Genomic DNA, 25,239 nt, shown 5'->3' with positions numbered 1-25,239 from the left:
CTAGTCTATCTATTTCTATAAATGGAAAATTATGCAAAATTGAAAATTGAAAAATCGTTATATAATAATCCAAAAATTGCAATAGAAAAGAAAAAGAGAGGTTTGAGATGATTTTTCAATCTTTTATACTGGAGAATCTAGTATTCTTATGCATGAAGATAATGAATTCGATAGTTGTGGTCGGACTCTATTATGGATTTATGACCACATTTTCCATAGGGCCCTCTTATCTCTTCCTTCTTCGAGCTAGACTTGTGGAAGAAGGAACCGAGAAGAAAATAGCAGCAACAACTGGGTTTATTACGGGACAGCTCATAATGTTCATGTCTATCTATTATGCGCCTTTGCATTTAGCATTGGGTAGACCCCATACAATAACTGTCACAGCTATACCCTATCTTTTATTTCAGTTCTTCGGCAATAGTCAAAAAAACTTTTTGAATTATGGATACAAGAATCCAAATTCAATACGTAATTTTAGTATTCAAAGAAGATTCTTTCAGAATCTTCTTTTTCAATTTTTAAATCCCCTTTTCTTACCGAGTTCCATATTCATGAGATTCATCAATATTTATTTGTTTCGATGTAACAATAAATTGCTATTTTTAACAAGTAGTTTTATTGGTTGGATAATAGGTCATACTTTTTTTATAAAATGGATTGAATTTTTATTAATCTGCATACAGCAAAATAATTGGATTAAATCTAATGTCCGTATTCAATCAAAAAAAGACATTCTGTCAGAATTTAGAAATTATATGTTTAAAATCTTTGCTGTTTTCTTATTTGTTACATGTTTATATTATTTAGGAAGAACACCTCTCCCCTTTTTTAATAAAAAACTATTAGTATTAGAAAGTAAACAAAGCAATGAAATTTCTAAAAAAGGAAAAAAAAAAGATAAAGATATGTTACAAAAACCTCTTATAAATATTCTTTTCAATTATAAACGATGGAAGCGTCCATTTCGATATATAAAAAATAATGAATTTGAAAACATGGTAAAAAATGAAATTTCAGAATTTTTTTTTCATACATATCAACGTGATGGAAGAGAAAAAATATCTTTTACGTATCCACAAAATTTATCAAGTTTTGAAAAACTGATGGAAACAAAAATAGATTTCTTCACAAAAAAGAAAATTTCCTCTGATGATTTGTATAATGATTCGTACTATAGGAATGAAGAAAAAATAAACAAATTGAGCAATGAATTTATAAATCGCACAAAACTGATAGATAAGAAATTGATTTCTCTCGATATATTCGAAAATAGAATTTGATTTTGTGATGATGAAACTAAAAAAAAATATTTAACTAAAAGAAAAGATCCTTTGTTAAACAGACCCTTCCGTGGACAAATAAAAAACGGTTTTTCAACCTCAATACAACATGAAAAAACTTACAAAAAAAATAACATTTTTATAAATAAAATTCAAGATATCTTTCTTTATAATAAGATTTCTAAAAAGAATAATAGTAATTCTCCAAAATTAGAGGAAAATAGAAAAACATTTGATAAAAAATTATTAGTAACTACATTTCTTTTTAATCTAATCAGTCAATTTTCATTAGTGTCAAGCTTAAATTCGCACGTACCTTATTTATTTACAGAACCTGAACAAGTAAAAATGAATTATAATTATGACGCAGAAAAAAAACAAATAATCAAAATATTATTTGATGCAATTACAACTGATTTGAACGAAAAAAGAAAAGTAAATCGAAAGAACACTAAGTCTATTAAAAGAAACGAAATCTGTAAAAAAGTACCTCGGTGGTCATACAAATTGATGGACGAATTAGAACAACTAGGTGGAAAAATTGAAGCAGATAATTCTCAAATTCGTTCTAGAAAAGGCAAACGTGTAGTCATTTTGACTAATAAAGATAAATTTTTTAAAAAATACAAGACTTATCGTGATCGTGGAGATACTGAAAATACTGAACAAAAAAACGAATTGGCTTTAAGACGTTATTCCCAACAATCGGATTTTCGAAGAGACATAATCAAAGGATCTATCCGTGCTCAAAGACGGAAAACAGTTACTTGGAAATTTTTTCAAAAAAGGGTGCATTCGCCGCTTTTTTTGGATAAAATTGAAAAATCAATATTCTTTTCTTTTCATAGTTTAAAATCAATGAAAAGATTTTTTATGTTAAATATTTGGATTCGTAAAAAGACAGAATTTCAAATTTTAGGTTCTATAGAGGAAAAAACAAAAAAAAAGTCCGAAAAAAAAAGAGGAGGAAGCAAAAAAGGAAAATGCAGAAAGAAAACGTATAGAAATAGCAGAAGCCTGGGATAGCATTATATTTGCTCAAGTAATAAGAGGTGTTTTATTAATAACCCAATGCTTTATTAGGAAATATATTCTATTACCTTCATTTATAATAATTAAAAATACAATTCGTATACTATTTTTTCAAATTCCAAAATGGTCTGAAGATTATATGGATTGGAAGAGAGAAATATATATTAAATGCATGTATAACGGCGTTCAATTATCCGAAAGAGAGTTTCCGCAAAAATGGCTAACAGATGGGATTCAGATAAAAATATTATTTCCTTTTCGTCTAAAACCTTGGCATAAATCTAAAATACGATGTAATGAAAACAAAAAAAATTCAAAGAAAAAAAAAGAACTTTTGTTTTTTAACAGTTTGGGGGATGGAAGTTGAATTGCCTTTTTCTAGTTCCACGAAAAATCCACTTTCCTTTTTCGACCCCATTTTAAAAGAACTAAAAAAAAAAGAAAAAATTTGAATTTTTCACTTTTCTAGTTCTAAAAGTTTTAAGTGAAAAATTAAAATAGAGTCTCGAAAAATAAGCAATATCTTTTCAGCCTTTATCATTTTTTTAGGTTCATTGGGGTTATTGTTGGTTGCAATTTCCAGTTATCTCGGTATGGGTCTTTTCCTTTTTTCTCAGGAAATTAGTAATTTTCCATTTATTCCACAAGGGGCCGCGATGGCTTTTTATGGAATTGGGGTCTCTTTATTAGTTTTTATTTGTGGTGGATTATTTTGTGGGATATTGGCGGTGGTTTTGATATCTTCGATAAAAAAAATAAAGAAGAAGTATGTTTTCTTCGTTGGGGATTTCCTGGAAAAAATCGTCGTATTATTCTCAAAATACCTATGAACGAGATTAAATCTATCAGAATAATAACAGGAGTTCAAGAACGAAGTATTTTGACTCGTACTCTTACTTATGAGAGTCTCGTTTATATGGAAACAATAGAACAGGGGTTTATTCCCTTGACTCGTATTGAAGATAATTTGACTCCACTAGAAATTGCAAATAGAGCTGGCGAATTATCTTTTTTTTTAGGTGTACCGCTTCTTTATTGATGAAAATTGGACTTAACTAGAAATAAAATTGCACAAAAAGTTTCAGAATTGTCCTATTTATTTAGTGTACCGATTGAAATATTTTGAAAAAAAACTGTTTTTTTCAAAATATTTCAATTTTTATTTTTATAGATGGGACATTTTTTGATTTCGAAATTTGAATATTATAGTCATAACTCGAAGTGCTCCTTGGTGTATTTCTAAAAAGAATCCTTTTTTCTTCGAATCTTAGCAATTAATATCCTTTCGAAACAATATTTTTTTCTTCATTGGATTGGAATTGACTGTGAATTCTTTCGATTTCTTATTCGATTTATGTATTCTTTTTTCTCAATTAAAGAAGGCAAAGGCTAACTTCCGAAGTTTAAGTAAAAAAAAATGATAAAATACAATCTAAATTTATCTAGAAGCTCTATAACTTGTAATGAAGCTTATACTTGATAGAAAAGTTATTATCATATAGAGTTGACGAAAGAGATGAAGTTAAGTTCATTAAAGACGAAAAATGAAAAAAAAAAGCATTCCCCTTCTATATCTTACATCTATAGTCTTTTTGCCCTGGTGTATCTCTTTCACATTTAAGAAAAGTCTGGAATCTTGGTTTATTAATTGGTGGAATACTAGTCAATCCGAAATTTTCTTGAATGATATTAAAGAAAAGAGTATTCTAAACAAATTCATAGAATTAGAGGAACTGTTTTTCTTAGATGACATGTTAAAGGAATGTCCGAAAACATATATACAAAACCTTCGTACTGGAATTTATAAAGAAACAATCCAATTAATCAAAACACACAATGAAGATCGTATGAATACGATTTTGCACTTCTCCACAAATATAATTTGTTTCTTTATTCTAAGCGGTTATTCTATTCTTGGTAATCAAGAACTTGTTCTTATTAACTCTTTGGTTCGAGAATTTATATATAATTTAAGTGACACAATAAAAGCTTTTTCTATTCTTTTATTAACTGATTTATGTATAGGATTCCATTCAACCCATGGGTGGGAACTACTTTTTGGCTTCGTTTATAAAGATTTTGGATTTGCTCAAAATGATCAAATTATATCCGGTCTTGTGTCCACTTTTCCAGTCATTTTAGATACAATTTTAAAATATTGGATTTTCCGTTATTTAAATCGCATATCTCCATCACTTGTAGTGATTTATCATTCAATGAATGATTGACAGAAAAACCGATTTACTTCAATGAATTTCAAGTTTTTATCTAAAAAAGATAATTTTTCATTTTCCCCTCTTTAAAAAAAAGTTAAATAAAAAAGGGGTTCCCACCTTGGATAGGGAACTATGCGAGTGACCTACCTAATCTTATTGTAGAAATTTTCAGGATCAATGATTAGACCATGCAAACTAGAAATGCTTTTTCTTGTATAAAGGAAGGGATTACCCGATCCATTTCTATATCGGTCATGATATATATAATAATTCGAGCACCCTTTTCAAATGCATATCCAATTTTTGCACAGCAGGGTTATGAAAATCCCCGAGAAGCAACCGGTCGTATTGTCTGTGCCAATTGCCATTTAGCTAATAAGCCCGTGGATATTGAGGTTCCACAAGCGGTACTTCCTGATACTGTATTTGAAGCAGTTGTTCGAATTCCTTATGATATGCAAGTGAAACAAGTTCTAGCTAATGGTAAAAAGGGAACTTTGAATGTGGGGGCTGTTCTTATTTTACCGGAAGGTTTTGAATTGGCACCCCCCGATCGTATTTCGCCTGAGATTAAAGAGAAGATAGGCAATCTGTCTTTTCAAAACTATCGCCCTACAAAAAAAATATTCTTGTAGTAGGCCCTGTTCCTGGTCAGAAATATAATGAAATCACGTTTCCTATTCTTTCCCCGGATCCCGCTAGTAAAAGAGATATTCATTTCTTAAAATATCCTATATATGTAGGCGGGAACAGGGGAAGGGGCCAGATTTATCTTGACGGGAGCAAGAGTAATAATAATGTTTATAATGCTACAGCAGCAGGTATAGTCAAAAAAATCATACGAAAAGAAAAAGGGGGATACGAAATCACTATAGTAGATGCATTAGATGAGCGTGAAGTGATTGATATTATACCTCCAGGACCAGAACTTCTTGTTTCAGAAGGTGAATCTATCAAACTTGATCAGCCATTAACAAGTAATCCTAATGTCGGTGGATTTGGTCAGGGGGATGCGGAAATAGTACTTCAAGATCCATTACGTGTTCAAGGTCTCTTGTTCTTCTTGGCATCTATTATTTTAGCACAAATCTTTTTAGTTCTTAAGAAGAAACAATTTGAGAAGGTTCAATTGTTCGAAATGAATTTTTAGTTCCGCGTATTTATCAACATATTAAACTCGTAAAAATAACTCAATTTTTTTGATAATTTTTGTAATTATATTCTGTATAATATCTGTATAATAGAAAATATATATATATATTCAAATATGGAAAAGTTACTCTAAGGGGGATTCTTTGTTTTTTTCTTTTTTTTTTCTTTGTCCTTTCCTAGAGTCCGATTCCTATTCCTTCTTGTTTGTGTTGAAATAGAAATATTCTAAAAATATCAATAAAATACTATTTTTGAATCCCTTCCTGAAAAATCCTATATCTTAGTTTCTCTTTTTTCCAACTTAGAATCTTTCTGCCAGATAATCTTTTATGGTATATAAATAATATGTAAAATAATATAATATGTAGTGAACAAATAAAAAAAAAAAAGAATGAAATGGAATTTTTTGAAACATCGGAAGAAGTAGTCATTTATATGAAAAAAAATTAGAATTCTTAAGAACTCAAGGGGGATCCACTTGCATTCGTCAAAGAAAGAGTGGATCCCTGTTCAGTTCTTACACTTTCATTTCAAAAACCCAAATAGAATACGATTACTACAGAGATGAGCCCAATCCGGAATATGAACCATAAAAGAAAATACCAATTAAACCGATCACAGTAATACCAGTTACAGTACCTATTATCCAAAGAGGAATTCTTCCAGTAGTATCGGCCATTTATCCCACTTTCCTCCACATTTAATCACGTAGTCAGTCATGCTAAAGACATTAACAAACAGTCATAGATAATTATGAAATGATATCCTTCCGAATGGGATAAAAGAATTCTTAATATATATATTATTGACTATTCCTATTTCTTCTATTAATTCTAATTAATTGAAGAAATAATTTGAAAATAAAACAGCAAGTACAAAAATAAGTAATAACCCCCAGTAGAGACTGGTACGATTCAATTCAACATTTTGTTCATTTGGGTTTGATTGTGTCATAGCTCTATAATTCAAATTAAGTTTATCGTTGGATGAACTGCATTGCTGATATTGATCCCAAAAAAGAAACAGTGGGTACCGCTAGTCCGTGAACAGCTAGCCATCGTACTGTAAAAATTGGATAGGTCCTATCTATAGTCATTGGAGCCTCCTAAAAAGATCTACTAAATTCATCAAGTTGTTCCAAAGGATCAAAACGGCCATTTATTAATGGAATTCCTTGTCGGTTCTCTGTAAAATACTCGTTTGGGCGGGGACTTCCAAATACATCGTAAGCTAGACCTGTACTGACAAATAACCAACCTGCAATGAATAGGGAGGGTATAGTAATGCTATGAATAATCCAGTATCGGATACTGGTAATAATATCAGCAAAAGAACGTTCTCCTGTGCTTCCAGACATCTTGAACTCCACATATTCTTGTACAGTCAAAAGGGGGGGATCGAGTCCATAAAAGACGAGATCAGTAAGGCGAAATTTACTGAAATAGAATCCTTGTTAGATCGTCCATTTTGTACCAACGGTGTCTTTTGAGTATACCGAATCAGTATAGCTATCCTTCTTCTAACAGAGCAATGAAATTTCACAATCAGTGTAAAATTTTAGTACTAGATTTTTTTCTTCTTTTTTCATTGATTGTCTCTATGTAGTCAAAAATCCGATAGAAAATTTTGCAAAGTTTGGGTATATAAAAATTTTTTTTATATTAAATTTTTAGAGTAATAGTATAAAAGGAAGGTTCTTAACATTTCAAATTATTAGTTTTGGATTAGAAACTAAAGATCCATTAAAATCGGAATATGAGAAAAGGGTTTCTAATAATTAATAAAGTAGATAATTCATAAAGTAGATTTTCTATTTTAATAATTCAATTATTGCCAAATCAATAAATATATTTTTTGTGGTTGTTGAAGATCTTTTTTTCTATTTTCTTCTACATTAATTCAAAGTGAAATAAAATGAAATAACAGAGTTATTATTCTTTGTTTGAATATTCATAATTTTTCTTTTCTTTTTCCAATATAAACAGAATTCTATTGGATATCTATAGAATAATACTAAATATTTTCATTAGATCAGTTTACTTAATTCCTGAGTTGATTAAGAAGTATGTTGATTTGAAATCACAGGATGGGTAGATGTAACAGATGAGGAATTTATTTCTAAATTATGTTACTCTATTTCTTTTTTTTTCGTCTCTAATAATTGAATTTATTGAGGAATTGCCAATTTTGAATTGTATCTTTCAAGTAGGATTTTTTATCTTCTTTTTTCTCTCAAAAATGGAAATTTAGGGAAGTGCTTTATAAACATATGTATAAAAAGAACGAACATATTTCATTTAGTTTCTATATGCCCACTATCACTAGTTATTTCGGTTTTTTACTATCGGTTTTAATTATAACCTCGTCTCTATTTATTGGTCTTAGTAAAATACGACTTATTTGATTTGTAATTTTGAGAGGAATAGTAAATTTTGGTATAAGACATTCTAGAATTCCTTACTATGTCAATTTACAATTCTCGATCGTTGAGATTTATGATCAATACAGATTTATGTTTAAGGCTAGATATTATATTACCTTTCTTTTTACTTTTCGAACAAATAAAAATGATTGAAGTTTTTCTATTTGGAATCGTGTTAGGTTTAATTCCTATTACTTTGGCTGGATTATTTGTAACTGCATATTTACAATACCGACGAGGTGATCAGTTGGATCTTTGATTCATTAATGTCTCTTTTTTTGTGATTCCCTATTTATTTAGTTTAATCCTAATCGACAAGGATAAAATTCAGACTTTCTTTTGAATGTTCAATTATTTCAGTGTAATTATCAGGCGAATAATACTAGAATCACGCTCTGTAGGATTTGAACCTACGACATCGGGTTTTGGAGACCCGCGTTCTGCCGAACTGAACTAAGAGCGTTTTGTTTTCATAAAATTATATGATCCAAATCCATTTTGCATATAGATATTCAGTATGTATGTTCAATTGGAATTCGTCTTCACAGGTTCCCGGTTTATTGCTCATCTCATAGAATATGGAATATTATAGAATACGGAATATCATAGAATAAGTAATTGTTAGGGATAGGGATGACAGGATTTGAACCCGTGACATTTTGTACCCAAAACAAACGCGCTACCAAGCTGCGCTACATCCCTTTTCCATTTGTTTATAGTGTTATTGTAAAGAATCTTTGTCTTGTTTTCCACATTTTTCTCTGTTGATATATATCAACAGAGAAAAAATACTTAAATAATAAAAAGAAAGGAGGATTTGAAATGCGAGATCTAAAAACATATCTTTCCGTGGCACCAGTAGTAAGTACTTTATGGTTCGGGGCTTTGGCGGGTCTATTGATAGAGATCAATCGTTTTTTTCCAGATGCATTGATATTCCCCTTTTTTTAATTTTAGTTATTGACACGGGAAGGGGTGAAGAAGATGAAAGGTCCAATTATATATTAAATATGTGTAATTAACCTACTCTTCTTTTTTTTTTTAGGAAAGATAAAGACGAAAGATTAAATTGGCCTCATTGAAATTCGGAGTGACACTCGGGATCGGGATCTGGTCCAGGCTTCAATGGAATTGAATTATTAATTCAATTCCTATGAAAAAGAAAGTGAAAGCAGAAATCCATAGGTTGGGGCAACAATATCATAAAAAATACTTTAAAAAAACGAAAATACTGGCAATTTGAAACGAAATATAGTTACAGATCCTTGTATTCTTTTTGTACTATCTTTTTTGTACTAGATTCAATTAAATTGGAACGAAATCTTTCATAATTTTTCGAATTCTTCTTTTTTATCTTATCTTAGTTGTTTTCATCTTTTTCTTAGATTCTTAGATTCGAATCCGAAAAGAGTTATAAGTGAATTAAAAACCCAAAGGAGGGTCATGTCCAAGGGTAAAGATATCCGAGTAAGTGTTCTTTTGGAAGGTACTGGTTGTGATAAAAAGAGTCTAAATAAGGAATAAAGCGGTATTTCTAGATAGATTACTAACAAGAATCGACACAATACGCCTAGTCGATTGGAATTGAGAAAATGATGTCCCCGTCGTTATATAACAACATATGCTAAAGAAGAAAAAAAATACAAATCCTTTATTATAATTATATTTATTTAAATCAATGTTATTTTTGGAATAGGAATAAATAAACTATGGAAAAACCTAAGCGACTCTTTATTAAATCCAAGCGATCTTTTCGTAGACGTTTGCCCCCGATTCAATCGGGGGACCGAATTGATTATAAAAACATGGGTTTAATTTGTCGATTTATTAGTGAACAAGGAAAAATATTATCTAGACGTGTAAATAGATTGACCTTAAAACAACAACGATTAATTACTGTTGCTATAAAACAAGCTCGTATTTTATCTTCGTTACCTTTTCTTAATAACGAAAAACAATTTGAAAAAAGCGAGTCGACTGCTAAAATTACTCCTTTAAGAAAAAAAAAATAGAAATTAAAAATTCGAAATCCAATTTGAATTTAGATTCGAATTAAACATGGATTGATGTTTTGTTCAAAATTAGGATAATTCCATTTGATTTTTTTGTTGGAATAAAAAAGATAATAGGTAACGAAGAATAATTTTTTAAGCATGGTTGTTTATTTTGATAGCTTTATCGTATGATAAAGCTATCAAAATAAACAAATTTCTAGTCTATACCTTCCTGCAGTAAATAAGGGGTTTTAAGTTTTTATGATATTATCGGCAATCATAAAAAGACAATTCTCTTTTAATTGTACATATTCAAAATGTTTCATCAATTTCACATTATAATTAAGCATATGATAATTTATGAAACCAAATAATATGAAATTTAATATTTAATTTTCTTTTAAAGGTTTAGTCTTTCTCATTTATAATATGACCTTATTTTATTTCAATTTTCAAAGTGATCTTTTACCTTAAAGCATATGTTATCGCCTAAAAAGGAAAGGAACTTGTTTTGATGATTATAGATAAAACTTATTAATGAACTAATTGTTTTATTGCTTATACTTTTTATTATAATTTAAAGCTTTCATACTTATTATTAGACATGTTTAAAATGCGGTATTAATTCATCACAACGTTATAATCTTCTATTAGCATAATATAGTTACTAAATTGTCTAATAATAAATTACTAAAAGATAAATGAGTCACGATCAACCACTTTTAGATATAAAAATAAACACTCAAACTAAAAAATTTCTACTACAATTTCCGTAATCAATTTAAAAATAGCTTCCAAAGCATAGTCTTCTATAATTGGTAGGGCTGGGCATAATTTACTAAACTATACTAAACTATATAATTAATTGTACTATATTAAACTAAAATATACTAAACTATTCATAATAATAATTGAATTGTACTATAAAATAGTTCAGTTTTAAGAAACTAAACTTATGTTAAGTTAACTATTGAACTATAGTAGATTGAAAGAGCAAAATACCTCAAATAAAAATATTGGTATTAGGATAAGAATTGGACTTATGTGTTTTATGTCTTACGTTCTATTCTTTCTCTTTCATATTGAAATATTTATTTTATTTTGTCTTAATTTTTTTCTTTATTTTTTCTTTGAGAAAAATATAAAATATTTATAATTAATTTATTAAAAAAATTATAAATTAATTCAATATCTTATTTTATTTTAAATGAATTTTATTATGTAATGTTCTTTTTATGTTATGATTTTACGGAAGTTATTTTTAAAAATTAAATTTTGTGACAGCTAACATTTTTATAATTTTTTATTTATATTAAAGTTTTTTGTAACTTAAATATTGAAATTAGTATAATAAATATAAATATTGGTACTAACGTAATTGGTGTTAATTGGTGTATTGAAGTATGATGCATATTTCAAATATTATTTTCTACGCACTTTCAAATTATAAACTTTAGATTATTATTGCGTAGTACAATCATATATAATTAGTGCAATTCGATTCAAAACAGTGTAATTGAGTTCAAAAATAGTGCAATTCAATTCAAAATCAATGCAATCCGATTAAAAAATAGTACTATTCAGTTCAAAAAGAGTGAAGTTTATTCAAAATCAGTGCAATTCGGTTCAAAAACGGTTCAAAAACAGTGTAGTTAAGTTAAAAATTAGTGCAATTCAGTCCAAAAATAGTGCAGTTCAGTTCTTACGTAGTGTAGTTCATAAAACAGTTCAGTTTATAATAGTTTAGTTCAGTTTATATTATAGTGCAGTGCAGTTCAGTGCAGTCCAGTTTATTTTTAAGAATAACAGTTCAGTTCAGTTCATCTAAATTGTTTTTCAATTCAGTGCAGTTCATGCGAACAGTTTTTTAGTTCAGTGCAGTTTTTCATAATGTAGTGCAGTTTGGTTTATTTTGCCCAACCCTAATAATTGGACTAATTACATTTGAACAAACATGTGCGACAATGACTCTATTTATCCAAATATATAAAAGGAATATATGTAGAACCACAACTGAGTTTGTTTAAAGGCCCACTGTATTGTTTGTTGTGCTGAACCTTCTCCAACATAATCTCTTAATTTCCACTAATTTAGTCAAAGTCAAATATTTTCCCTCTAAAGCATATTAAGTTTGCATTAAGCTTTAAATTTGGATGCTAGGAATGACCAATGATGTACTTTATGTCATTCACACTCAATTAATTGTTTTATTCTAGTCTAGGTTCTAACATTGTGTCCAATGATTAGATACACACAAATATGCAATCAATCAATTCATACAATTAAGAACGGGAATAAACACAAGAGTATTGAAAAAAATATTGAATAGTAGAAATCACAAAGATTGAAGATATATTATGTCCAACTCCCGTGAATATGGGAGTAAGTTACTCCTATACATTTTGAACTCTAGGAAAAAGTATAATAATGAATGCCTTTATCCTCCGGAATGTGTCTATGCTTCCAAAGATCATGTTTCATCCCTCCCCAAAAAGGGAGGTTTCCCAAAAGGGAGTTAAGTTTTAACTTTGTAAAGCCTTAGCAAAAGTTCTCCTTTAACTGGATGTAACACTTCATCTTACCCTCCACTATTCATCCTTACTAGAATTAGTTTAGTAGAAGAAACATGGTGTAGAATCATGAATACATCATCTTTCTGGAAAGATATTCAAAAATTTATTATTCTCACTTTAAATTGAATTATTAAATAATATATATATATATATATATATATATATATATATATATATATATATATATATATATATTAACAATTTTCTTTGAAATTTCCATCGACCCAACTATCATGTCTTAATTAAACATAAGCTCGGGTTTCCTACCATGATATTTGTACAAAATATTATGAAAAAACTAGTTTAACCATATTTAGTTAGATTTTTTTTCTTAGAATAATATTTTTTTCTTCACACAAAATTAAAACTCCAAATTTTATTCAACGAATTTTAGTTTGATTTCACTTGGAACATGCTAGTTTTTTAGATTTCTCCACAAATGAAAAAAAAAAGTTTTATTAAAAGAGAAATCACTTATATTGAGTTGTATTAAAATATTACTTAAGATGGATATTGTTTTAGGTAATGAGAAAATTAGTTAACAAGTATAGTAATTAAGGAATACACAACATAACATATAAAAAATATGGTTCAATTCAAATTTCTTTAAACTTTAAAGTGTTAAACAATTGAGAAGAGTTAGAGACAAGTACAATGCATAATATATTTATATTAGTTCACTCAAACCTGAGCTATATCCAATTAGTCAAGGCAACCCAAGCTTGATTTTGCACTATTTCAAAAGATCAAACCCAAAAACTTGAGAAAGATCAAACCTCAGTGGTAGCAAAACCTTGCCTACAAAAACCTCTTTCTCCAAGCTTCAAACACAAAGCTAAAAGCTCCAAGAATGATCTAAGATAAATCTTCGACAGTTGCACATCTGTATGATCACGAAAGAGAGAGTATTCCATTGATTCCAAACAGTCTTCGCGCTCAAAATGGTAAGTGCTACCTCTCTTTCGAGAAAAACAAACTTTCTAGGCAAACTGTTACGAAATTCAACAGGTTTATTTTCAAATCAATCGGTTGATTTTACTTAACTTAAGTGAAATTAGTCAATTACAAAATAAATCAACTGATTGAATATGTATCGGTTAAAACTACTGAAACGAACCTTTTAATTTGTTAAAAAGTCATTCAACAAATTAAAAGACACCATTTAATCTGTTGAAAAACATTTCAACATATTAAAAGACACAACTAAGACCCTATACATCTATACAATGCAAAATGGTCTATAACATGAACACCATTCTTCATGAATAAACTAGATAGAGAGCACGCACACAAGCCTTGATCAACACGTGAAACATCAAATCTTCACATCTTCCTCAATTTAAGCATGGTTCCAACATGTTCCAAGGCAATGGCTTCATGTATCTTCATCAAATCTTCAAGCACCAAATCATTAAGGCTATTTGTGCTAACACATGGAAATTCTTCGGATGATTTCATTCGAAGTGGAAATTCTTGGGATAGTTTGATTCCAAGTGAAAATTCTTTGGATGGTTTGATTCCAAGTGAAAATTCTTCATATGGTTTAATTCCAAGGGAAATTCTTGGGATAGTTTGATTCTGAGTGAAAATTTTTGGGATAGTTTGATTCCAAGTAGAAATTCTTAGGATGGTTTGATTTTAAGTGAAAATTCTTGGGATGGTTGAATTCCAAGTGGAAATTCTTTGAATAGTTTGATTCCAAGTGGAAATTCTTGAGACGATTTGATTTCAAGTGATACTCTTTATGGTGGAGTGTGATTGTTGATATAGGCAATGAAGATATGTTTATTTTGATCAGGGTGGAGAATGTTGGGCTGATGAAAGGAACATGTCTTGAAAAGTCCTACATCGCCTCGGATAACATAGGAGGTGGGTGTTAGTGACTATATAATAGACTCTAAGTCTATGATGTTCCTTGTCCCAATTCAAAGATACTTTGAGCTAGTGTTTGACCTTTCTTACACTCTTGTGGTTAGGGTATTGTGAGGTTTAGTCCAAAAATTCTTCTAATTACTCCTCCACACTGTTGAAGCAAGACTTACATAAATTCTAATAACCTTTCTACACGCTCTTATAACTTGTGTTTGTTTTCAGGAATAGATTTGAAAGAGTGAATTTAAACAGATTTGAGAAGAAAGAAAGATGAAAATTAGATTGTTTGGATTAAGGGAAAGATAGAGAAATTTAAAGATAAATAAGAAGAAAGTTTATAAAAATTAGTGAATGACAAATAATTTAATTGATAAAAATAATAAATTACTATTTTATCTTACATATAAAAATAATTTAACTTACTAGAAATTTCTTGATTTAAATAAATCAATATATAAATAATAATAAATGAGTTCAAATGTTGCACTTTATTACTTCCAAAACGCGGGAAAATTTAACACAATAATAATAGCGTTATAAATTTAAAGGAAACTAAATAGTACTTTTATTACAATTTTCAAAATCTGACAAACAATGAAAACCCTAAGAATTTCCTAACTCAAAATCCCTAGGATAGCCCTCTCTCCATCTCAGGTGTTAGTAGCATCACCTGTATCATAAACTGCTCTCGTGTAAAGAATTACACGATCATCACCAAACACAAATAGAAAGGGTGAGCTCAACAGAATATAAGAAACATAATAGGTAAACAATACAATTACACCCAATTATATTCTCATAGTTAAACCCTAATCACATCCTTAATACCCCCAAGGCTTGTAAACTCCAATTTAATCAACAAAGTTAGCCATGGACTCAGGATTCATGATGCTCACACGAACCTTCCCGTTCGTGGTCCAGCCTCTACGAACCTCCCCGCTCGTAGTCCTACTCTACGGACCTGCCCGCCCGTAGTCCAACACATGTGATCCACCAGCTACGTACCTCTCCGCACGCAGCATCTCTCAACTGTGAGCACGGAACATACAAACTTACCTCGCTCGTATCCTCATAGGAGAGTAATTGAGTATGAACCTCCCCGCTCATACCATCACATGCCAATCACCTTCCATGAACCTACCCGCTCATGGCACAGCATCTCCTGATCCACGTTCTCATAAATGCGTACAAACAATACCCACAAACTGCACTAAACTAGCTTGGGCTAGAAACCTTAGCTTAAGCGATCAGGCTTGTCTTGCTTAGGCTAAGTTTCCTCGCCTGAGCGAGTGTGCTACAACAGCTCACTTGCGAAGTCTCGCTTAGGCGAGCCTATTTCGCTTGGGCGAGCCCTTCCTTCGCCTAGAGCATCACTCTCGCCTAGGCGACGAGCTAAACATCACACAAAACAATCACGAGTTCTCGCTTAGGCGAGAACCTCTCGCCTGGGCGAGATGCCCCAAACCCGAGTCTCACAACCCTCAATTTCTCGCTTAAGCGAGATACACTCGCCTGAGAGAGCTAACAAGTCGCCCAAAACCATGGGCCTCTGCCTGAGCGAGTGGCTCGAGCAGAATCATGGTCACCACTCTGCAATTCTCGCCTGAGCGAGCCTGACTCGCCTGAGCGAAATCAGTAGATAAGTTCCCTGTTTACGCACACCCAAACACATAAACAAGACCCAAAATCACATTCAACATTACCCAAACACTTCATCACATAACACCAGCATTAAGAACTTGATTCAGACTCCAACTTGACCATAAAATTCGAATTTTTAACCACAACCACACATACAGCATTTCAAACCTCATTATTGGCATATATTTGCATAAGGATTTCCCATACACATCAAAACCATAAGAAACTCAATTTCACAGTATATTGGCTACGAAAATCTTATGTCTATCATACAATTTATTCATGCCCAACACAGAATGCAAAGATTGTCACCAAATACATATAGATATGAAAAAGAGCTCCCCTAACTTTTGAATCCTTGCTTCAAAAGGTTGTCTAACCTAGGCTTTGGGATACCTAAGAACCCTCCTTTTGCTCTCTCAACCACCACAGTTTTGCTCTCAATCCTAATTCACTTTCCCACTCAAAATTCGTGCTCCCTTCTCACTCTAGGTTTCAGACTTCTAAAACCCTTCAATTTGCCTAATTCTCCCCTTTTATATGGCTCCTAATTGTGGTAAAAAAAATAAAACGAAAAATGGTCCTTTTTAATGTTTATCATTACCTTTTATAGACCATTATAGGTTGTTTCTCCCAACTCCCTTGGGAGCCCATTGTCTCTAGGGCTTTCCCACCCTTTCACATTCAGACCACAAGTATTTTAGCAAAAATAAAGAGATTAATTTGTTCTCAGCAAGGAGGAGAAGATGAAAAGAAGATTGAATGGTATGAATTAAGTTAGGAGGAGAAGTGGTATGGTGTCCAATCACACACCATGCGCCAGCCATATGGTATGTTATGTTTTATGAAATAAGTTTTATAAATTAAGTTATGACAATACATAGCTTATGGCTATTTAATTACACCATGTCACAACCATTTTGGTGTTCATCCATCAACTTAAATGTTTCCTTAGCTCTATTTCTTAATAATATATTCACAGAATGATATTTCTTTTTTGTTTATTTTATTATATAATTGGGACCCTCAATTCATAATACTGCACACAAAAATGGAATGAATTTTATGATGATCAAAATGTGTCCTAAAATAAATTCAAGTACACTAAGACCTTATTAAAATGTACTAATTAATCCGTAAATCTCACTAACTCAGGCTAATACCTTCACGTTGGAGTAAGTTTTTGAACTCATCACGTTATGAATACATATCGAAACTTAAATAAAACATCAATATTGGACAAATTACATATGAATACATTTGTAAACACATACGTTATAAATTTGTTAACAAAATCAACATAAAACTAACCAGAGTGAACATACCACGTTGTGATAGTTTGAAGAAATTCAATTATAAATGTTAGGAGAAGAGACTTCTATTAGAAAGTTAAAATGACAAAAAGAAAAAGAGATTGATGGGTATGAATTAAGCAAAATCAATCAAGTTTTGGCACTATAAATTGAGATGATTAAATTATCATTTCTCATCAATTTCACAATGAATTATCTCAAAGTTACATTAATCATTTCTCTCTTCTTCTATGGTTCAGCAGTGGAATTTCAGTACTGGAAAATGGCCCAAACTTGGCCATCAGGCTTTTGTGCCCATAAGGCCTGTGATGCCACAAAAACAATACCATTCAAGTTTACTATACACGGATTGTGGCCATCCAATTACAGCATACCACAACCATCTTTGTGCTCATCTACTGGTTTAAATATTTCTTTGGTAAGCTTCTATTTTATGATAATATTATTTCGATATTATATTTAGAAGATGACTTTTATTTATTTATTTTATTAGATTAGCGGAATAGTTCATGAACTTGATCAAGATTGGCCGAATTATCTTTGGAACAACAATTACTTTTGGAATTCAGAATGGATGAAACATGGAACGTGTTCAAATATGCTACCATTTGATTATTTCAGACTCACGTTAGATATATATGCAAGGAATGATCTTCAACAAATACTTGAACATGCAAATATATTACCTGGTAGAACTTACCCTGCGAGGCAAATCATCGCAACTATAAAAACATCACCAATTGGTGTTGAACCACAACTGAATTGTAGAAGTAAGGATTTAGTTGAAATAAGGTTATGCTTGAACAAAAGCCCCATTCCCCATTACATCAAGTGTCAAAACCCACAATTAAATTGTCCTAAGAAAGTAAACTTTCTGTAAAATTTAAATTCAACCTTGTAATAATGCATTTTACAAAAATAAAGTTCTTGGTTTTAAAACATGGTGGTCCTTCTCTAAACTTTTTGAATATGATTTAATTTAATGTTCTTAACTGAAGCATGATCTTGTCAAAAGTATAAGGCTATAATAAGGGAATACTATTATAAGCCTCTTGTTTATGATTTATTTTAAAAATAAAATACTTTACAGTCATACCAATGACATTATTTAAGGTATTATTTCAACTTACGTGTTGTCTAATTTAAAAAAAATAATAATGATGTTATGCCTAAACCAAAACAAATTTATTGAAGTAGTGTATTTATTTATTTTTAATAACCGGAACGACATTATTATTTAAACTATCCCAAAATCATAATATTTGTTCACAAAGTAGAATAAATTTTATGACATGTTCATAATATTCTTCAACTTCTTTAAACAAAATCTAAACCATTGGATTGTTTTTTAACATTTGTTGATAATCTTTAGTTTGAATTCTTTAACATTTGTTCTTATTAATTGTAATCTAAATCATTTAGTTCTTTTATTTTCAATGAAAGCTAACTGAGAGTTGAATACTTTGCTATCTAAATTAGAAAGAAATTGTGAAGTTGTAATCTCTGTGTTATAGCAAATTTTTCCCTAGAAGTAGATTATATCATTAACACTTTAATTAAATTACATTGATTTCTAGGTGTGATTCCTTTTTTGTTCCTTTCTTTCTCGTTTATCGTCTAGCACTTGCAATTTTCTTTATTATTCAATCTATTTATGCGCTAGACACTTTGTAGTGAATTCATCTTAACTAATTCATAACATTTAGAATAATAAGAAAAAAAATATATTATCAAACCATTATTCAATTATCATAAATGTTTGGGACCTTAAATTCATAATATTGTACATAAAAATGGATTAAATTTTATGACATGTTTTAGTGCTTGCTAAAAGTGGAATGCATATTATGTCATGTTTTATGTACTTCCTAAAAAATGGAATGCATTAAAAGTGTGTAATTGCAAAGCACTTTGGGAAAGTGAATGTAGTTTATATGATAATTAAATTTAACACACTTTAGAGTAATTCAAAAATCTGAAAGCATTTTTATTTTATTTATCGATACCATTCTTCATATTACTTTGATTATTGCAAAGCACATTTCTTGTTAAATATTTTTTTATTTTTACTAATGAGTTTGACTCAATTTATTACGCCTATTTTGTGCATGATTCATAAAATAATACATGCTTAATTTAACCTTCCCTGTTAATCACTACAAGAAAAATTGTTTTTAACGGGGTTATTTTTGGCATTTTCGGAGCTTTTAACCCTGCTAAAGGAGTTATCGTATACACAATCATCGCTAAACACAAGCAGATAGGGTGAGCTAACATAATAAACACTTATTCGTATATAATTCAAATACATAAATCAAAAACACATCAAAGGAATTATATCCTGCCATCCCACATGACCACAACCATGATTGATATCAAATTCACATCAAAGGAATTCCATCCTTTGACCCCACATGGTCACAACCATGGTTTGATATCCAACTACATCAAAGGAATCTCATCATTTCCTCCCACATAGCCACAACCATGTTAACCGTGTTCTACGTTTTCTAGTGAGTACCTCAAGACGCCTTGCTGCCACACCTATCGGCCACAATCGATAGAGCACGTGTAGGAAACCATGCTACGGATCACACACTATAACGCCAGGTGGAGTTCCCAATACGAACATAGTTCGTAATGTCCCAAGACTACCAAACTCGTCAGCTAATTACGAATCAAACATAAACCATTATAATACAACAATATCGCTTGACTTGAAATACCCATTAGCACCATTCTTTGCTTAGGATAGAAGCCTTCATTCAAGCACCAAAGCATATCTCGCTTAAGCTAGAATCTCTCGCCTGAGCGAGCACCTTGCATAAAATATCCTCGAACTCTCGCTTGGGCGAGCCTTACACGCTTGGGCGAGACCACCCTTCGCCTAGGAATCCAGTCTCTCGTCTAGGCGACGAGTCAAAACAGTCAACACATCATTCCTCGAATTCTCACTTAGGCGAGGAAATCTCGCCTAAGCGAGACGCTCTTTTGCCCAAAGAAAAGGGCTTCACCAAAGTTCGAACCCATACCATGCTCATCATCAATTCAATGCACAACCACTCAAGTAATTTGTGTTTCGTGATAATTCACAAAATTCTATAATTATGTTATCACTCAACATGATCATGCATATTATTAAAAATTAATAATAATTAAAACAACACATAATTGACATACATAAGACTCAAACCCAAGTCCTCTCATACAATAAAATACTCTCAACCATTTGAGCTAGTACTTTTCCACATCACATCAATCAATATTCAATGCCATAAAGGCTCTCACTACCCGTATTTATTAATTAATTAATTAATTTTACGGGTCTTACATAGGTTCTAACATTTTGTCCAATAATTAGATACCCACAAATATGCAATTAATCAATGCATGCATTTAAGATCAGGAATAGAACACAAGAGTATAGAAAAAAGAAATATTGAATAGTAGAAATCACAAAGATTTAAGATACTATGTCCAACCCCCGTGAATACGAGAGTTAGTTACTCCTATAAATTGTGAACTCTAGGAAAAAGAATTATAATGAATTTCTATAGTCTCTAGAATGCATCTCTACCTCCAAAGATCAACTTTTAATTCAACAACGTGAATCATGATATTTTAACCCACTTTTTTCATCTACTTTTAATTCATTGTTTTCATCACTCTTAAATCATCTATTTTGATTTTTTTTAGTGATGGATGTGATAATCTAAGAGTGATTGAAGTGGTGGGTTAAAATTGGATAAAAAAAAGTGGGTTAATATATTATTATCCTTAAAAAAAGTTATCAGATGTCAAAGCACATGCATTTTTATTTTATCAATCGATACCATTCTTCATATTACTTTGATTATTGCAAAGCACATTTTTGTTAAATATTTTTTTATTTTTACAAATGAGTTTGATTCAATTTATTACGCCTATTTTGTGCGTGATTCATAAAATAATACATGCTTAATTTAACCTTCCCTGTTAATCACTACAAGAAAAATTATTTTTAACAGGATTATTTTTGGCATTTCCGGGGTTTTTAACCCCGCTAAAGGCATTACCAGCAGTTTGCTTTTCCCTTAGAAAAACCAGTGTCGTTAACATATCACCGACGATTTTGACTAACCCTTGGTAAAGCAACACTTACTGGCGGTTTTGAAACCCCTGGTATTTACCGGCGGTTTTGAAACCCTTGTATTTACCGGCGGTTCTGGAACCCTTGGTATTTACTTGTTTATTTGTTTATTTATATATGGCAGTTTTTAAACCCATATATGTTTATTTGTTTCAATTTAGTACTCGCTCTATTTGTTTCAATTTTGTCCAAATATTCTTTTACAAAATAGAGAAATATTGTGTCTCCCTTAAGACCAAATTTATTATTTATATTTATTATTAAAAATGACTTATAAAATTAAGTATTAAAATTTATATTAAAGTTAATAGTAAAAGTCATGAATAACAAAAGATAAACATGTTATTCAATACTTAATTTTATAAGTCATTTTTAGTAACAAATATCAATATAACATTTATATAAATAATAAATTTTGTCTTAAAAGAGATACAATATTTCTCTATTTTAAAAAATATATATATTTTAAAAAAAATTCAAACAAATAGAGTAGGGACTAAATTGAAACAAATAAACATATATGGGTACTAAATTGAAACAAATAGACACATGTGGGAACTAAATTGAAATCAAGACAATGACACTTGGCATGAACCTTGCCACGTGGCGATACCTTGTCACGTGTCACTAACAATACCACGTGTCACATCAAGGATTTGACACGTGGCAAAAACAAAATTAAAAATAAAAATTAAAAAATCAAAAAAAATCAAAAAAACCAGAGGCTGACACGTGGCAGGGTACTACATTGATGCACATTACGAATTTGGGTACTAAATTGAGAAAAACTTAAAAGTGGGTACCATTTTGAAATTTTGGAACCAAACTGGGTATGATCCGAGTAATTAAATAAAACTACCACAAACTGGCACATGGCACTAGCATTGACACATGAAATAATTGTGACTTGACACATGAACAATTTTTTTGAAATTAAAAAAATTTAAAAATATAAAAACCAGGAGTTGACACGTGGCATGTATTGTTCAAAAATGTTAACTATTTAAACACCGTTAGTGAAAAGGACCAAATTGAACAAAATTTGACAAAAACGAGAACCTAATTGAACACAAAACGAAAGTGAGGACCAAATTGAATAAAAACAACAAAAATAGAAACCAGATATATATTTAAGCCTTTTATCTTTTATCATCAAAACAAGTTCCTTTCTTTTTTAAGGCGATAACACATGCTTCAAGGTAAAAAAAAGATCACTTTGAAATTGAAATAAAACAATATCATATTATAAATGAGAAAGACTAAACCTTTAAAATAAAATTAAATATCAATTTTCATATTATCAATTGGTTTCATAAATTATCATATACTTAATTATAGTGTGAAATTGATGAAACATTTTGAATATGTACAAGTGAAAATTATGATAACCAGTGGATGAGAATAAGAAACATAATTAACTATTAATTCTTACACGACTTTCCTTATAAGCTGCCCCATAACGTACAACATTCATATCAAGCTTCACATTAAGCTTCTCAATTTTGTGGGTACTTAAATTAAACCAGACTAGTTCATCATCATGGGTATTAAAGAGTATATTGCCCATATTCCACGTTCCAATAAGGTAAACAACATAAGGTATGGGTCCAAAAACATAGAGTTTAGTCCATGCTTCCTTTTTACTAACTTCAGCTAAAATATATAGATCAATTATACCTTCATAATTTGACATTAAAGCAATTGACCCATTTAAGATCAATAAGTGCCTCCATTCATAATCTACTTCAAAATTATAAAATATTTCCTTGGGTATGTCTAAAGGTGCCCAGGTCATAATTAAAACCTCATTGCTTAAGTCAAATGATACCAAACATCTATCATAAAGTTCATAACCCAACCAATGACACATTCCTTCAAAGTACAATTTATCCATATCATCGTAACACACAGGCACATTAATATCATGTTCGAGTTTCTTCCAAAAGTTACTTTTTAAGCTATACATCTCCAATATGGGTGCATATTTGGAATCATTTAAGTCTTCCATATCAGTATCATCACCAAAAGATAGATATATAATTACCTTATAGTCATCTCTAACACAATCATAACCAAATCCTTGATAGTGACGATCAAAATTGATACCATATTGTAAAGGCTTAAATGGACTAGGAGGAATAACCTTGAAATCGTTGTTAGTTGGGTTCCACAAACATGAAGTTCATTTATCATGTGAATATATGCAAACAATTCCATTAATAGTAGAAGAACTTAAAATATAAAATATGACATTGTGATCCTCTTAAAGTGGATTAGGCCAACATATTTTTTCCTTATTTTGAAACCACTCATTCGAAACTGAATATAAGGTGGTACTATCTATAGTGACGCTTAAAAGGAGAGATGTGTCATCATAGGAGGAATGATTATTACAAATGAAGCTATTATGAAAGAGGTTCATGAAATGAGAATTTTCAAACAAAAGGGTCCATGATCTTTGTAAGCATCCAAATCTCTTGAGGGATTTCAAATGCAGTTTAAAAAGAATAAAGAATATAAGATCATCTGGTAAGTGATTCATAAGTCTTTGAGCTACAAATTGTTTGTCCCTCTCTTGGTTGTGCAACCAAATGTTAATGAGTTGCCAATGCCCTTTGGTGTTCCATAAGTAAATAGGATGGGAAATGTGCTGGCAATTTTTGACAACGAGATTCTTGATGGTGGTTTCTTCCAAGTACTCCAACTGTTAAATAAAATTACTGAACAAAAGAAATAAAAGAAAATGTGAATGAGTTAATTTATAAACCTGGTTTTCCTTGAGGAAAAGGGTGATATTGGTCCCCCTTGAGAGTCGTTGGGCATTGGTGTCCTTGGTAACAATGAAAGAGCCACTACATTGAGATTCCGAGATATATTGATCATGATCATTATGCTTAGAGGTGACGATAACCTTATGAGCAACCAAATAAGCAGAGTAAAACCCAACTCCCAAACTATCTGCCAAATCTAAAATAAAAACATAGACACATTGTTAAAATATAATGAGCGTGTAACAGAAATGCAACCAAATGCGAAACATTAGTGTCCGGCCTGCTTTGGACATGCCAATACCAGTGTCGATGATAGAAAGTGTTTTGTTACCCTTATGGGGGCACCAATCTTATAATCATCCTATCATCTAAAATGTTATGGTCCATAAGCCTCTCAACTTGAATTTTATCCAAAGCCTGTGTGTATATACAATGATCGATAACACTTATAAGAAAAAAATGTATAAATATTAAATCAAATTAAAAGATTACTTACATTTAAAAGCATTATTGATAAGTTCACAAAGAAATATTTCTTTATTAGAATAAAAGGTCTTGTTCATCAGGCTCAACATTGCTTATCCCACCCGATCATTCAAACATCTCATCGTTGGTCATTACAATTGTTTTGGAATAATGGTAAACCAATTGGAGCCAAATCAACAAAACAAAATCACTCATACAACCAGTTTTATATTCGTTTATAACAACCACAAAATTTTAATCTCTTAACAGAAAACTATCATACACTCTTACTTTTATTATCTAATATAAACATCTCATCATTCACCATTACAATTGGTTTGAAATAATAACAAACCAAATTCATGCAATTCAACAA

General features: G+C 30.6%; 1 protein-coding gene and 1 non-coding gene across 2 annotated transcripts; one reads left to right on the top strand and one right to left on the bottom strand.

The window, feature by feature from the left end:
* Window positions 1-8,733: 8,733 nt before the first annotated feature.
* TRNAP-UGG (transfer RNA proline (anticodon UGG)) lies at window positions 8,734-8,807 on the bottom strand. Its single transcript has one exon. It is a non-coding gene; the product is annotated as a tRNA-Pro (tRNA).
* Window positions 8,808-17,690: 8,883 nt separating this feature from the next.
* LOC114186607 (uncharacterized) lies at window positions 17,691-18,378 on the top strand. The gene is made up of 2 exons (XM_028074561.2): window positions 17,691-17,916; window positions 17,992-18,378. Exons 1-2 carry the CDS (start codon window positions 17,761-17,763, stop codon window positions 18,376-18,378), a joined length of 543 nt encoding a protein of 180 aa, XP_027930362.2. The 5' UTR covers window positions 17,691-17,760.
* Window positions 18,379-25,239: the final 6,861 nt, after the last annotated feature.

This window comes from Vigna unguiculata, chromosome 6 (assembly GCF_037176805.1).
Source record: "Vigna unguiculata cultivar grain cowpea cultivar isolate G323 ecotype 2 chromosome 6, ASM3717680v1, whole genome shotgun sequence".
Lineage (NCBI taxonomy): Eukaryota > Viridiplantae > Streptophyta > Magnoliopsida > Fabales > Fabaceae > Vigna > Vigna unguiculata.
This window is presented reverse-complemented; position numbering and strand designations above follow the sequence as displayed.

What these genes read in the sequence shown, in the direction of transcription:
- LOC114186607 (XM_028074561.2), top strand. Translation starts at nt 17,761, where the DNA reads ATGGCCCAAACTTGGCCATCAGGCTTTTGTGCCCATAAGGCCTGTGAT. An exon ending in CTGGTTTAAATATTTCTTTG is followed by an intron (nt 17,917 to 17,991) that starts GTAAGCTTCTAT and finishes TTATTTTATTAG; the next exon opens with ATTAGCGGAATAGTTCATGA.